Here is a 14,916-nt window from a genome sequence, read left to right as displayed (position 1 = left end):
TAAAAAATACTGAAGGTATGATCTCCTTTATGTAAATGTCCACTTAAAAATGCATATTCAACCTTGGGACATTATATTAAAATAAGGGAAATAAATGAAATATTGCAGGATTTCACCTACATGAGATATCTACAATAGTCGAATTCATAAAACCAAAGGATGGAATGGTGGTTGCCAGGGTCTGGACAGGGGTGGGAGAGGAATGGGAAGTTACTAATCAACAGGCACAAAATTTCAGTTAAGCAGATGAGTAAGTTCTAAGTATCCTGCTGTATCACATTGTACCTATAGTCAACAACACTGCACTGCTTAGAAATCTGTTAAGAGGGTATATTTCATGTTGTGTTCTTACCATTAAAATTTTTTTAAAAATATGTTCAGCCTTATGTGGAGATATAGGCATCATAATATCAAAGTACCTGATATCACCTCCAAGGTCGGTCGATTTACATGTGGCTAAGTCATGGTTTTCAGCCTAGATAAACACAAACAACAGTCTACTGAGCAGCCTGTTTCTCAGGCATCTTTTAAAACCCCCGCCTTTCCTGTTGGCCTCTCCAATTGGCGCTGTGCAGCACCGTTCACAGTGACATTAATAATCAAGAAGACTTCTACTAGGTACAAACTTCCAGCTATAAAATCAGTAAGTCATGGGGATACGATGTACAGCATGGTTAATAATACTATATTGCATATTTGGAAGTTGCTAAAAGAGTTGATCTTAAAAATTCTTATCACAAGAAAAAAAGATTTGTAACTATGCATGGGGACAAGCTTAACTCAACTTCTGGTGGTCATTCCGCAGGATATACAAATATGGAATCATTATGCTGTACACTTTAACTAATACAATGTTATACGTCAATTACATCTCTATTAAAAAAGAAAAGAGAAAGGAAGAGAGAAGAGAGAAGAGAGAGGAAAGGGAGGGGGAGGGGAGGGGAGGAGAGAAAAGGAAAGAAAAAGAGAAAAGGCTTTGGGCCCGGTAAGCAACCCTTAGAACGAACTCCCGTTGGTAAGAACTGCACACCTATACCACAAGAATCCGGTTACAGAATCAGTACACTCAGCAAGAACACTGGAACATGTGCTCCCACAGGCCCTGAGGCAAAGGGCGCAGTAAATCAGAAAGAACTTTTCCTCAAGCTGATTCTTCCCATGTCTGCGTAGGCCGAGAACTGAACCACAGAGACAAAACTCCCAGAAGGCTCTCATTCACCTTGGCTCTGGGCAATCTTTGCATTTCTCCTTAGTTGATCACGAGGGAAGTATTACGCTTAATGTTTTGGAGATGCCAAAAACTGAATTCAAAGATCATCTCATTTATTTTTCTGCCCTCAGAAATGACTTAATTGCAATAGGCAACAAGAGTTTATTATCTTTAATTGAATTCTAGGGAAAAATAGATGATTTCTTCCAGTTTCCCACTTTTAGTGTCCAACCTAATACCCTACAACTTTTTCCCCATGGAGAAAAATAAAGACCAATTTAAGGGTGGAATCATGGTATGAGAGCTACCCATGCCTCTTGACCTGGTTTATCCGTTAGGTTTAGTATATTTTAGCTGCCACCACTCTGCTCCTCAGTAAGGGTGCTGAACCAGAACAATGCTTCCCAAATTGCTACAAGGATCTGTGGGAGTCTAATCCTAAATGAAAGGAAAATAACAAGGTTCATGTAGTGTTTCATAAAGCTAAAAGTATTGGGGCACCTGGGGGGGCTCAGTCGATTAAGCCTCCGCCTTTGGCTCAGGTCATGATCTTGGGGTCCTGGGACTGAACCCCCCATCGGGCTCCCTGGTTAGCAGGGAGTATGCTTCTCTCTCTTCCTCTGCCCCCTCCACTCGTGCTCACTCTTTCTCTCTCTCTAATAAGTAAAATCTTTAAAAAAGAAAAAACACAATCCCTCTAACGGGATGATCACCACCAGAAGTTGAGTTAAGGTACAGGAAGACTTTAATTTGGATCTTCGGTGTGAATTCATCCGCAGCAACTTAAAAAATTCACCATGCTCCAGAATCAAAATATTTTATTTAGGAAGAAAATGCTTAACAAATCAATATTAAAGAAACTTCTTTTTGACTGTCCCCAGGGACATCTTTCAATTGTACCACTACCACAAAACCACTTTTATTGAGTCACTCCCCTACTCAAAAACCATTTCACACAGTTCACTTCGTTCTTTTTAAGTAAGTTCTACACCCAATGTGGGGCTTGAACTCACCACCCCAACATTGAGAGTCACATGCTCTATGGACTGGGCCAGCCACGTGCCCCCAGGAACTTCATTTTTTTTTTTTTACCACAACCTACCCATCAGCTTCCCCTATCTGACTTCTATTAGAGACACCCTCTGCTCCAAATTCAATTACACAACCTAACCTGCCTCTCTGCCTTTGCCTCTGATCCTACCCTATCAAAAAATGGTATTCATCCTGTTCAAGTTCAGAAAGATACTCTCTCCAGGAAGCCTGGGTGGCCCAGTTGGTTAAGCGTCTGCATTCAGCTCAGGTCATGATCCCACCGTCCTGGAATTGAGTCTCACACTGGGCTCCCTGCTCGGCGGGGAGTCTGCTTCTCCCTCTGCCTGCCGCTCCCCCTGCTTGTGCTCTCTTTCTCTCTCTCTGACAAATAATAAAATCTCTAAAAAGAAAGAAAGATACTCTCTCCTTCACAAAAGCATCCATCCCATGGTGCCCAGGCAGAAGTGATGATTCCAACTCTCCACTACTGTAATTCTTTACTATCGGCAGCAATTAACACAGACCACCTCACTTTGGAGTTGACTGTCAACATTTTGTTTCCCCACTATATTGCAAATTCCATGTGGGAAGGGACCTTTGCCTTTCAGATATTTGTATCTACCCTTTTCTCTCCGCCAGCCTCAATCCAAGTACTTAGCACTTAGAATACAGGAAATGAAGACATGAACAAATGAAATGATGTGCTTCAGAGGGCCTCCCTTTTCCCTGCACCTGCTTGGAAATCACAGGACATAAGAAGTTTATTACTGCAACTATAGCTAGCCTAGATAACTGGAATCTTAAATTTAAACTCTTGTCTTATCAATTGTTACATATTCTCTGATATTCAACACATACCTAACACCCTTCCTTGTAATTCAAAACCAAAAGCCAGTTTGAGAAGAACCCAAATGGAATGTCATGAAAATATGAAATAGGGGATCTCCCCAAGATACCAATGCTTACAGGAAAAGAAAAGTTGCTGTGGCAGAATGACACAGGCAAGGCCAGGCATTCTATAAGGAAGCAGTAAATGGCTGAACAGAGCTATTCTTCGCTTGCTCCAGACGTAGTTCACCTCTTAGTGTATTCATATTCCTAACAAGAACCTAAAAATGCCCCTTCTTGATTAATATCAGTGGAACCAGGCAAGAATGATGGATGCCACACGCTGATTATGATGTAACGCAGAAGGAGGAAAACTGAGAGAAGTAAAGAGGTACAGGGTGCCTGGCTGGCTCAGTCAGTAGAGCGTGAGACTGGATCTCCGGGTTGTGAGTTCCAGCCCCACGTTGGGTGTAGAGATTACGTAAAAACAAAATCCTAAAAAAAAAGAAAGAAAGAAAAAAGAGGTAGGAGGATGAGAAATCATCAAGTGCTCTCACCAGCTGTCCAGGGGGCCTCCTAGTGGCACCTTCTCTGTTTTCTGCAGAGACACACTTCTAATGGAGTCTGCACTAAGATGTCAAGGTGCAAGGTGATGATTACCAGGGATTTTTCCTTTCCTCCATTCCCACTTTCATGCTGAACATGAAAAATGAGTACTGGACGAGTCAGCCCTTTCCACAAACTGTCAATTTTGAGTTTGATTCATTACACATATGGTTATTGAGCAAGATATTTTGTTAAGGTGATAAAAGGGGCAAAACACATGAACCCATCCCTGCCCTTAAGGAGTCCCCAATTTGGTGTAATTTAAACATCAGTCTCCAAAAGAATGTGGAAAACCCTTTCCAATCCCAGGTTACTCTTGGATACAGAATTGTAATGTTAATAGCAAGTACCTCACCCAAGTCTTGTGACAGAAAAGGCCACAGCAATTACATGGGAACTTTTTTTTTTTTAACGAAGCTTCTCAATCGTAAGATTTTCGACCCTCTTTTATGGAGGCGGTTTTAAAATCCACCCCCCAAAAAACACAAAACCAACAAAAGGAAAAGATCTGAGAATTCAATTAATTGTAAATCCTACATCGAGGTAAACTATACTATAGTCAGTGGTTGTCAACTTTGGCCGCAATCGGAATCACCTGTTGAGCTTCTAAAGACTCCCAAAGCCCAGGCTGCACCTCAGACCAGTGAAATCAGAAGCCACGGGAGTGGAACCCAGGCAGAATTTTGCCAACTTCTCATGTGATTCGAATATGCAGTCAAGGGGAGAGAACCACCGCTGTAAATCATTGTGCCCCTTGAAATGAGAGGCTCAGGATCCGCATTCCTCCAAGGCGTGTACCCAATCCGGCTCCCCGACCCCCCGCGCCAGCTGCAATTTTTTCCACGGGCAGTTGTTTCACGGATCTGGGAATGAGATCAAGGATGGAATACAGTACTCTTCCACCTTGAGGAGGGAGGATGCAGTCAAGTTCTGTTAGGTTTTAACCCCCTACGGTTAACACTGCCCCTGGGCTGGAAGAGACGAAGGCTTCGCTTTGGGAGCCGCGGGGAAGCCCTTAACACTTGTCTCCTCTAAACCTGCTGGGACCCTGATTTCAGATGCGGGTGGGAAAGCAGAGAGCGCGGCGCTGGGGACCCATGCCCGGACAGACGGACTGCACTAGCAAAGAGGACAGGCTGCCCCTGCGAAGCGAAGACAAAGCCGGGCTGCGGGACGCGGCGCCGCAGAGACACAAGCGCCAGGAGACGCCCGCCGCCGGGGACCCCGTACTCACGCAAGTGCCGCCCAGCTTGTGGCTCTCCACCACGGCGGCCCTAGCGCCCAGCTCGGCCGCCCTGCGCGCGCTGGCCAGCCCGCCCGAGCCGCCCCCGATCACCAGGTAGTCGTAAGAGGCCGAGACGCCGGCGGCGGGCGGCGGGCGCTGCAGCTGCGGCTCCTGCCTGCACGCCATGGCGCGGGAGAGGGCGCGGGTGCGCCGCGGCGGAAGCAGCGGGAAGCGGGGGAAAGCGCGCGCGGCCCGCGGCCAGCTCGGCCCGGCGCTCGCGCTCAGGGCCCGAGGCAGCAGGGCCATGCACGCGGAAGTACGCGCGAAGAGCGGGGCGGGGAGGGGGGGGGGGCCGCGGGCGGTCCCGGGAAAGGGGGTGGAGGGGGGGAAATGCCCGGGCCTCGGGCAAGCGCAGCCTCACGGTGACTAAGCACCCGGCCAGGGCGCGGGGGGAGGGTGTGCAGGGGAGGGGTGGGGTTCCCTGGCCGCGGCCCCGCGGGCGCCACCCCCCCCCCCCGCGCGCCAGCCTGCCCGCCCGGCCCAAACCCACCGGGTTAGAGGGCTCTCTCCGGCTTTCAGCCCAGCACCTGGGACCCCGCACCCGAGTGGCATCAACCGGATGTAGCTTTCCGAAGGCCCTGTGGGGCGAGGAGGGATGAGCGCCCTGTTTTGTTTCACCCGCCTTTTCCTGAGCGGGGACCTTGGGAGTTGCCAGTGGCGCCAACTTCTTGAGGAAGGGAGGTATGCCCTTCATTATTTTGGAGGGTGATGTTTCTCAGTTTGATCCGCAGACTACCTGGATTGCTGATTTGCTGATTCCTGGGCTTTAATCCAGATGTACTAAATCGGATTCTCTGGGGGCCGGACCCCAGCCATCTATGCTGTAAACAATTCTCTAGGTTTCAGGAGAATCTAGAACATATTTAGTTTGGGAAACATTGGAATAAATATTTTTGTGGTCCACAAGTTAAGCATAACAAAAGCATTTTACTCCCAAGCAATAGAGACTGGAGAGTCGTTTTATTTTTTTCTTTTTAAGATCTTATTTATTTATTTGACAGAGAGACACAAGCAGGGGGAGTGGGAGAGGGAGAAGCAGGCTTCCCGCTGAGCGGGGAGCTCGATGCGGGGCTCGATCCCAGGACCCTGGGATCATGACCTGAGCCGAAGGCAGACGTTTAAGGACTGAGCCACCCAGGCGTCCCTGGACTGTCGTTTTAGAATCTCTGGAACCACCAACTGCACAAGAAAGGAGTAAGTGGGCTTTGAATTTGTGTGGTGTTAGGCCACCCTCTGCCGCACTATGACCCGGCCCATCACCCACAGGCTGAGAGCCCTTGTTGTAGCCCGAGGAATGAAGGTCCATGTCACAGAGAAGCTGGACCCAGCGCACTGAAGGGGAATGGGGACTAACTACACTCCAGTTAAAATGGTATCCACTTCTTTTTTTTTTTTTTTTAAGCCTTTTTACCCCCTTGTTTAGAAAGTAATATGGGGAGGGGCGCCTGGGTGGCTCAAGTCGTTAAGCGTCAGCCTTCGGCTCAGGTCAGGATCAAGTCCCACATCGGGCTCCCTCCTCGGCGGGAAGCCTGCTTCTCCCTCTTCCACTCCCCCTGATTCTGTTCCCTCTCTCTCTCTCTGTCAAAATAAATAAATAAAATCAGAAAAAAAAATATGGGGAAAGAAAGGAAAGTTCTTCCAGTAGGACACCATGTAATAAATGTAGAAGGAACAACAGTTAGGAAAAGCAACATTTTGCAACAATCATAGTGATAATTGTGTCAGTAAACATCAGTAAATGGGTGAAAATTTGATGAGGAAAAGCTTATTTACAGTCTTAGAATATGTCCCCACAGATTGCTATTGATTACAAAGGGAGAAGAGTAACTTTACAGGGGGCCAGACACCACCATACCCAAGTGATCAAAGTTGAATATTGCCAGTAAAGAGACAGTTGTCACTGTGGGCCCTGTGAGGTGAAGCAGTAAGAAGTACACAATTTCACTTATGTTGTATTCCTGCTGGAAATCCGTAATCTGAATCTAATCACGGGGGAACACTCAGAAAAACCCACTCTGAGGAGAATTTTACAAACAACTAGCCCATACTTTTTAAAAACTATCAATGTCTTGGGGCACCTGGGTGGCTCAGTTGGTTGGGTGTCCAACTCTTGGTTTCTGCTCAGGTCATAATCTCATGGGTCATGGGATTGAGTCTGGCCACTGGTTCCATGCTCAGCCAGGGAGTCTGCTTGAAGATTCTCTTCCTCTGCCCCTCCCCGCCCACTTTCAAACAAATAAATTGTTTTAAAAAGTAAAATAAAAGCTATCAATGTCTTGAAATTAAAGCAAGGCAAAGGAACTATTCCAGGTTAAAGAATAGTGAAGAAATATGAGAAATAAAGACAAGGCTTGATCCTGGATGGGATTCTGGATTGGCGAAAATTCACTGTAAAGGATAGTTGGTGAAATTTGAAGTGTGGCCTATATAATATGTTATGGTACTACATCGATGCAAAATTTCCTGATTATTGTACTGTGGTTATGTAAGAGAATAGCCTTCTTTTTTTTTTTTTTTTTTTAGTTTTTATTTATTTGAGAGAGAGCAAGAACAAGGAGGAGAGGGAGAAGCAGATTCCCCACTGAGCAGGGAACCCAACACAGGGCTCAATCCCAGGACTTGGGGGTAATGACCTGAGCCGAAGGCAGACACTTAACCGACTGAGCCAACCAGGCGCCCTGAGAATATTCTTGTTCTTAAGAGATACACACTGAAATATTGAGGAGTAAAGAGTCTGAGAAACTTGGATGCATTTCCCACCACAGGCACTGTCATGGTCACTTCACCTCTCTGTCAGTTTTTTCATCTGTGAAATGGGAAGGCTGACCAAAAGGAGGTAGGTGTATCAAATAAAGAGAATAACTTCGAGTGGAGGAAATGAGTTGGTAGGATAATGAGGCAGTAGATGGGTAAATAGAGGAGTGCAGATTGGCTGGACTGTAGGCAGTTTGAAAGGGGGGATGGGAAACGGGTGGTGTCCTGGAAGGCCTTGCTTGTAACCAGGCTAAGGTGTTTAGACATTACGCCAGAGGCCATGAGGAGTTGCTGAAGATTTCTTAGGGGTGTCTTTCCCTGGAAATATATGAAATGAACTGGAGATGGTGAAATTGACTCTATTAGGAGGCAAAGGTGGCAGTATGGAGAACAGATAGGAAGGAAAAGTTTGTGCAGGCATGAGGAAGTGAAGACAGAGTGGAGGGAGGGTACAATAGTCAAAGATGACAAGTTTTGAACCAGGAAATATGGGAGAAAAATGCCATAAAACAATATAAAGATGAAAGGAGGTAAAGATCTATATATCCCTGCTAGTTTTAAAGGAGGAAAGAACTTTTTACCACCTAATTACATAAACCCATGCAATATGTTGAAACTAAAGATCTATAAAGTATTGTTTGGGCTAAAATATTTTTTGTTCGTATAAGTGTTTTTACCTTTGCTTCTGACTTACATGGGAAGGGGAACGGGTAGCCATTTCCCAAGCACTTGAGGACTTCAGACTGTTTCTAAGTTTTCTTCAAGCAAAAAAAATTATCGGCTACAGTAAAAATTTAGTCAATGTAGTTAGTAAGAGGTAGTTTCAGGATGGTATTAAATGCTGAAAATGGGGGCAACTCGCTGGCTCAGTCAGAAGAGCATGCAACTCTTGATTTCCAGGTCTTGAGTTCGAGTCCCACATTTGGTGTACAAATTATAATAATTATAATATATAATAAATAAATAATAAATAAACTTAAAAAATGCTGAGAATGAAAATCAATGAGTTATTCAAGTGTGACAGTCTTGTGACATCGTTATAAACTAGCATGATTTGTGTGAAACAGCAAAGCCCCAAGCCATTATTTCATCTCTTAATAATTTCATTTTTGAATTTTTCTTTTTTTAATTTTATTTTAAAGATTTTTATTTATTTATCAGAGAAAGAGAGAGAGCACACAAACAGGGGAAGCAGCAGGCAGAGGGAGAAGCAGATTCCCTGCTAAGCAAGGAGCCTGATGGGGGACTCGATCCCAGGACCCTGGGATCATGTCCCGAGCCGAAGGCAGACACTTAACTGACTGGGCCACCCAGGCATCCCTGAATTTTTCTTGGAACATTAGACAAACTTAGGTGATTTCCACAAAGACACTGTAAAATATTTGTCAAAATAATAAACCAATAATTAATACATATTGAACTAAGGACTGTGCTTAAGAGCTTTATTAGGTGCAGTACTAAGAACTTTGTTATTTCTCCTCAACCCAAGAAATAAATACCATTATTATCTCCATTTTATAGATGAAAAGACTGAGGTTCAAAGAGGATAAATAACTTGTACAAGATTACACAGCTGTGAATGGCAGAGCTGGAATTCAAATCCTAGAGTCCTAACTCTGAAGTCTATTCTCTTAACCATTAGTGGAAAGAAACCATTATAGATAGTGTCCTATGGTAAAAATAAAAGATCCAAGATTTTTTTTAAAAGATTTTATTTATTTATTTGAAAGAGAGAGCACAAGCAGGGGGAGCAGCAGAGGGAGAGGGAGAAGGAGGCTCCCCACTGAGCAGGGAGCCTGATGTGGTGCTCGATCCCAGGACCCCAGGATCATGACCTGAGCTGAAGGCAGATGGCCAACCGACTGAGCCACCCAGGCGCCCCAGTCCAAGATTTTTTAAAATGATATTTTGTGTAGGAGAAAATGTCAAGTATCATTTTTTATCTCTTCATCTATTTTTAAAAAACCATTGAGAATTTACATACTTAAAATTTACCTACTGTATGTATAATTGAATGATTTTTTAAATTTTAATTCTAGTATGATTCACATACAGTGTTATATTAATTTCAGTGATGTATCAGATATATATATATATTTCAGGTATATATATATGTATAGTGATTCAACAATTCTATACATTACTCAATGCTCATCATAATCTTAATACCCATCACCTATTTCACCCATCCCTCCACCCACCTCCCCTCTTTTAACCATGTTTGTTCTCTATAGTTAAGAGTCTAGTTTTTTTGTTTTTCTCTTTTTTCCTTTGTTCGTTTGTTTTGTTTCTAAATTCCACATATGACAAATCATATGGCATTTGTCTTTCTGTGAATGGCTTATTTCATTTAGCATTATACCCTTTAAAAAAAATGTAGCCTTTTTCTCCCTCTGCATTCTTTCTATAGTGTAATTTGTAGGAACTGTATTCATGACTCATCAGTGACTAATTTATATCACAACTTTGTGTTAGTTGAGGTTACAGATCAAGGGCTATTATACTAGAAGGAAGGTGGTAATAGTACTTCTACAAACAATCTGAGAAGTCTGTACAGGAAATAGTTGTATACAAAGAACCTTGCATAAACAGGTTGCTCAATGAAATGTATTTCTCATGATGCAAATGTAAAGATAATTGTAGTCATTTATGAGTATAAAAATAATTTGAGGAAAGGAATAAAACAAATATTCAGTTGTGCAATTTCAGTGTTTAATATTGAGGAAAGGATAAACACTGAAGAGACAGAACTGAATGTGAGATTAACAAAAAGCAAATTTTACGATACACAAAAGGAATTTTTCTGACAAGAACAGCAAGTCAGCTTTGTTGGGAAGTTGGACACTCTCTCAGAAGACACATCTGGGGGAAATCACACATGCACTCAATAGCTCTTTCACCCTTTGGACCTCTACTTAATTGTGTTACCAATGTATTTTGAAAGAAGATGGGGGAGACCATAAAAAGCTTTAGAATCTTTACATCTATTCCAAATCTAAATATGTTATTTTTTCTGTAACTTTACTTTCAAAATGTATTTGTAATATCTAAAATAAACAAAATATAAAGAATAATGCAGTGAACATCCATACCTCTCAGCTGAAGAAATGAAGTCCCACCATACTGATAGCTCTGTATAGCTATTCTAGTCACATCCTTCTCTCTCTCTTCCTTCTGTGACCCTCAATCTCAGGGTGATGAGGTGGAGCCCCACATTTGGCATAGAGTTTACTTAAAAAGAAAAAAAAAAGGGGCACCTGGGTGGCTCAGTTGGTTAAGTATCTGACTCTTGGTTTTGGCTCAGGTCATGATCTCATGGTCATGGGATTGAGCCCCGTGTCGGGCTCTGTGCTCAGAACAGAGTCTACCTCTCCCTCTCCCTCTGCTCCTCCCCCTGCACACGCGCTCTCTTTCTCTCTCTTTCTCTCAAATAAATAACATCTTTTTTAAAAGGGAGAGAAAAGAGGAAAAAAAAGGAATAGAATCCAGCAATAAAAAGGAATGAATATCTATACACACGATTTGTTTGTATCTCAAGATTATAATGAATGAAAAGAGCCAATCTCTAAAGGTTACATGCTGTATGATCACACTTACATAATACTCTTGAAATGACAAAATTAAAGAGATAGAAATCCTTTAATGATTGCTTGGGGTTTGGTGGTGGTGAAGGATAGAAAGTGAGGTGATTGTGACTATAAAAGGGTAGGACAAGAGATTCTTGTGATGGAACTCATCTGTATCTTGACTGGTGATGGTCACATAAATCAACACCAGTGATAATATTGCATAGAACCAAATACACACACGATTGTATGTAAAACCAGTAAGATCTGAGTAAGATTGGTGGGTTGTGTCCATATTGACTTCCTGTTTATGATATTGTACTATGGTTATGCATGAATTTATCATTGGGGGAAACTGGGTAAAGGATATATGTCATCTCTCTGTATTATTTCCTATGATTCTATGTGAACTTATAATTATCTTAAAATAAAAATTTAAAAACAATTATGCTGTGTGAACAAAGCCTAATCCAAATGCTACATTTTGTACAATTCCATTTATTGAAGTCCTAGGAGAAGCAAAATTAATCCAAGATAGAAAAAAAATAACAAAACAATGGTTATTTTCTGGGCAAAGTTGTCTTGATAGAGATACTGGTGGCACTGGTGTATGCTACTATAAAGAAGACAACAGGCCCCACCCATATGGAGTCACTTGTGCTAAGCCCCCCCATCACCAAACTGAGTTTGGCTTTCCCAGAAATGGACTTGCCTGTTCAGCACTCCTTAGGTAATCTGCTGGATAGACTTTTGTCATCCCCTAAAAGAAAGTAACCTGACAATAACCAACCCTTTTTTTTTTTTTTTTTTGCCTAGAATAACTTCCTTGTTCCCTCTCCCTCTGGCTATAAAAGTCTTTCATTTTGTATAGCAACTCAGAGCTCCTTTGTATCTGCTGGATTGGATGCTGCCCAAATCAAATAGATTTTTGCTCAAACACTTAAAATTTTCAGTATGCCTCAGTTTCTCTCTTAACAATGTTCATATTGGAACTCAAGGAATGATACAGTTTAGATATTTACGTTTCTTTGTAGTTAATGATAGGCATGCCAAAGTATGCATACTACATGAAGTATACATATTCATATGTATACATATTCATATGACATAATGATATGCACACAAGTATTTTGGGGGAGGTGTACTAATGTCTGCAATTTTTTTTTGTTTTTTAGATTTTATTATTTTAGAAAGAGAGCACAAGATGGGGGAAGGGCAGAAGGAGAGTGAGATGCAGACTCCCCACTAAGTAGGGGGAGTAGCCCTACCCAGGGCTCGAACCCAGGACCTCAGGATCATGACATGAGCCAAGGACGGACGCTTAACCAACCAAGCCACCCAGGTGCCCACTGTTTATGTTTTAATGTTTAAGTAGATTCCACACCCAGCATGGAGCCCAATGTGGGGCTTGAACTCACGATCCTGAGATCAACCTGAGCTAAGATCAATGGTCAGAGATTTAACCCACTGAGCCACCAGGAGCCCTTAATGTCTGCAACTTTGAAATGCACCAAAAAAGACAGGTTGATAGCTATACTCACTAAATTTTTTTCAACTTTTTTTCTGAAAAATTTCTTTTTTTTTTAAAGTTTTATTGAGTAATCTCTACACCCCACGACCCTGGGGTCAAGAGTCACATGCTCTTCTGACTGAACCAGCCAGGCACCCCTTGTCTGAAAAATTTCTTAATAAAATATTGAAAAAATTAACTAGTTGATTTTTTAATAGTTTTTTTTTTTTAAATAATCTCTATACCCCATGTGGGGCTCAAGCTCACAACCCCAAGATCAAGAGTTGCATGCTCCACCAACTGAGCCAGGCAGGCACCCCAACTAGTTGATGTTTTTAGTGCAAAATTTCCAACATTAAGTCACAAAAGCAGTTTGGATACACTTAATGTATATAATTCAGGCTACATTATAATAAACATTAGTCTCCTTACCAAATATGATATATAATTTTTAAATGTTGACAGTTCTACTTTTTTATACATGAACAGTTTGCATCACTTAAGAGAAATGTGAATTTTGTGTTTTAAGAATGTTAATGGTTTAGGGGCACCTGGGTGGCTCAGTTGGTTAAGTGTCTGCCTTCGGCTCAAGTCACAATCCTGGAGTCGGGGATCAAGCCCCATGTCGGGCTCCCTGCTCAGCGGGGAGTCTGCTTCTCCCTCTCCCTCTACCCCGCCTAGTGTTCTCTCTCCCACTTTCTCTCTCTCACAAATAAATAAAATCTTTAAAAAAAATGTTAAGGGTTTAATACAAACTATCTAGATTTTAAAATCCCTTTCTCTTATACTATACTCAAGTATGTTCATAAGATTGTATTGTGGGAACTGAGACATCTGTAGCCCTCAATCACCATAATGACTCTACTGTTTGTTTCAGGAAATTCTTGCCCACAGGTAGGCTGTCAATTAGTACATAGCTTAATTGTTAGCTTTAAATTTTCCTGAGAATCCATTTATTTGAAGAATAGGTTGCTCATCTGGGTAAAAAGCTTCTCTCTCAGGTACTGAGAAGTTGAACTGATGACTCAACTGGCAAATCACCTTCCTTACCAAAAAACGAAACTAATCGGTTATCAAGTCCCTCATTTTGCTCAGCCCACCAGTCCTTAACTATTATACCAGGCACTATGTCCATTCCCAGGGAGGTATCCACAAAAGAATTGAAAAGGCCACCTTAAACCTCTACAGCCTAAACTCCAAAACCCTATAAAAATCACCCTTGACCCTCTCTCTCTGAGACACTAATAAGATTTTTGTCAAAATAGTAATCTCCCTTAATGCAGTAAGTGAGAAATTTGGTTTTACTCAAACAGGTTATTTTGGTGGTCTTTTTTCGAGGAGTTAGCAGTAGACAATCACAGTGAAGAGACTTCACCATCGACAAAGTTTGGGAAACGTGTATGACCCCAAGCAAATCTGGAATACTCGCAAGCCTCCACTTTGTCTTGACAGGAATTCACTGGTGCCATCAACAGATGAAATTAGGAATATAGAAAGCCAGGGAATAAAAAAAAAACAACCAAAAAACCTAAAGGAGGAAATGATACCAAAATGAAGATGGTAAGAGCTGTAGAACCTTCTTTCCTGTCTTCATGCAGACAACCAATGAGAATCTCTGAATGAGTCAATATATTTAATTATTTAATTGGTATGCCATGTTATAATTTATATTACTTCATCGGGATTGATTTTGAGATTGTGCCCTCCTATTTTGCACTTTCACTTTCTGGGCAAAGTTCTTAGCCTATATAAAAAGCAGAGTGCCCTGTGGGCCTAGCTCCAACCTACCTACACACCTCCATTCAAACTTTAAATTGCAATCTTTTAAACTACTAAATATTTAATATTTAAACTATTTAAACCATTGCATATTTAAACTGGTAGTTCCTCTGCATTCAGTTTCCTAAATTTGAAATCCCACTCTTCCTTTGGTGCTCACTGCCCCCCTCAATTCCTGACATTTACAACACAATTTGAAGGCTTTCTCCCAAGCCCTCAGGGTAGGGTTCGCCAGCACCCTGTGTGTATCCCTATCACAGCACGCAGGTGCTGGTTTACGGGGCTAGTACACTGAGTTTCTTGAGGCCAGATTTAGTAACTTACAGTATTTGAATCTCCCGTAGTT

General features: G+C 42.2%; 1 protein-coding gene across 2 annotated transcripts in view; it reads right to left on the bottom strand.

The window, feature by feature from the left end:
• Positions 1–5,227, bottom strand: part of GSR (glutathione-disulfide reductase) — a 40,951-nt gene extending 35,724 nt beyond the window's left edge. For both annotated transcript variants that reach the window (XM_027598337.1, XM_027598339.1), the window contains exon 1: positions 4,911–5,227. In XM_027598337.1, the coding sequence (XP_027454138.1) occupies positions 4,911–5,207 (297 nt within the window). In that variant the 5' untranslated portion in view covers positions 5,208–5,227. The remainder of the gene's footprint in view (positions 1–4,910) is intronic.
• Between the last annotated feature and the right edge of the window lie 9,689 nt (positions 5,228–14,916).

This window comes from Zalophus californianus, chromosome 2 (genome assembly GCF_009762305.2).
Source record: "Zalophus californianus isolate mZalCal1 chromosome 2, mZalCal1.pri.v2, whole genome shotgun sequence".
NCBI lineage: Eukaryota > Metazoa > Chordata > Mammalia > Carnivora > Otariidae > Zalophus > Zalophus californianus.
The sequence above is the reverse complement of the archived record's forward strand: the minus strand, read 5'-3'. Positions and strand labels throughout refer to the sequence as shown.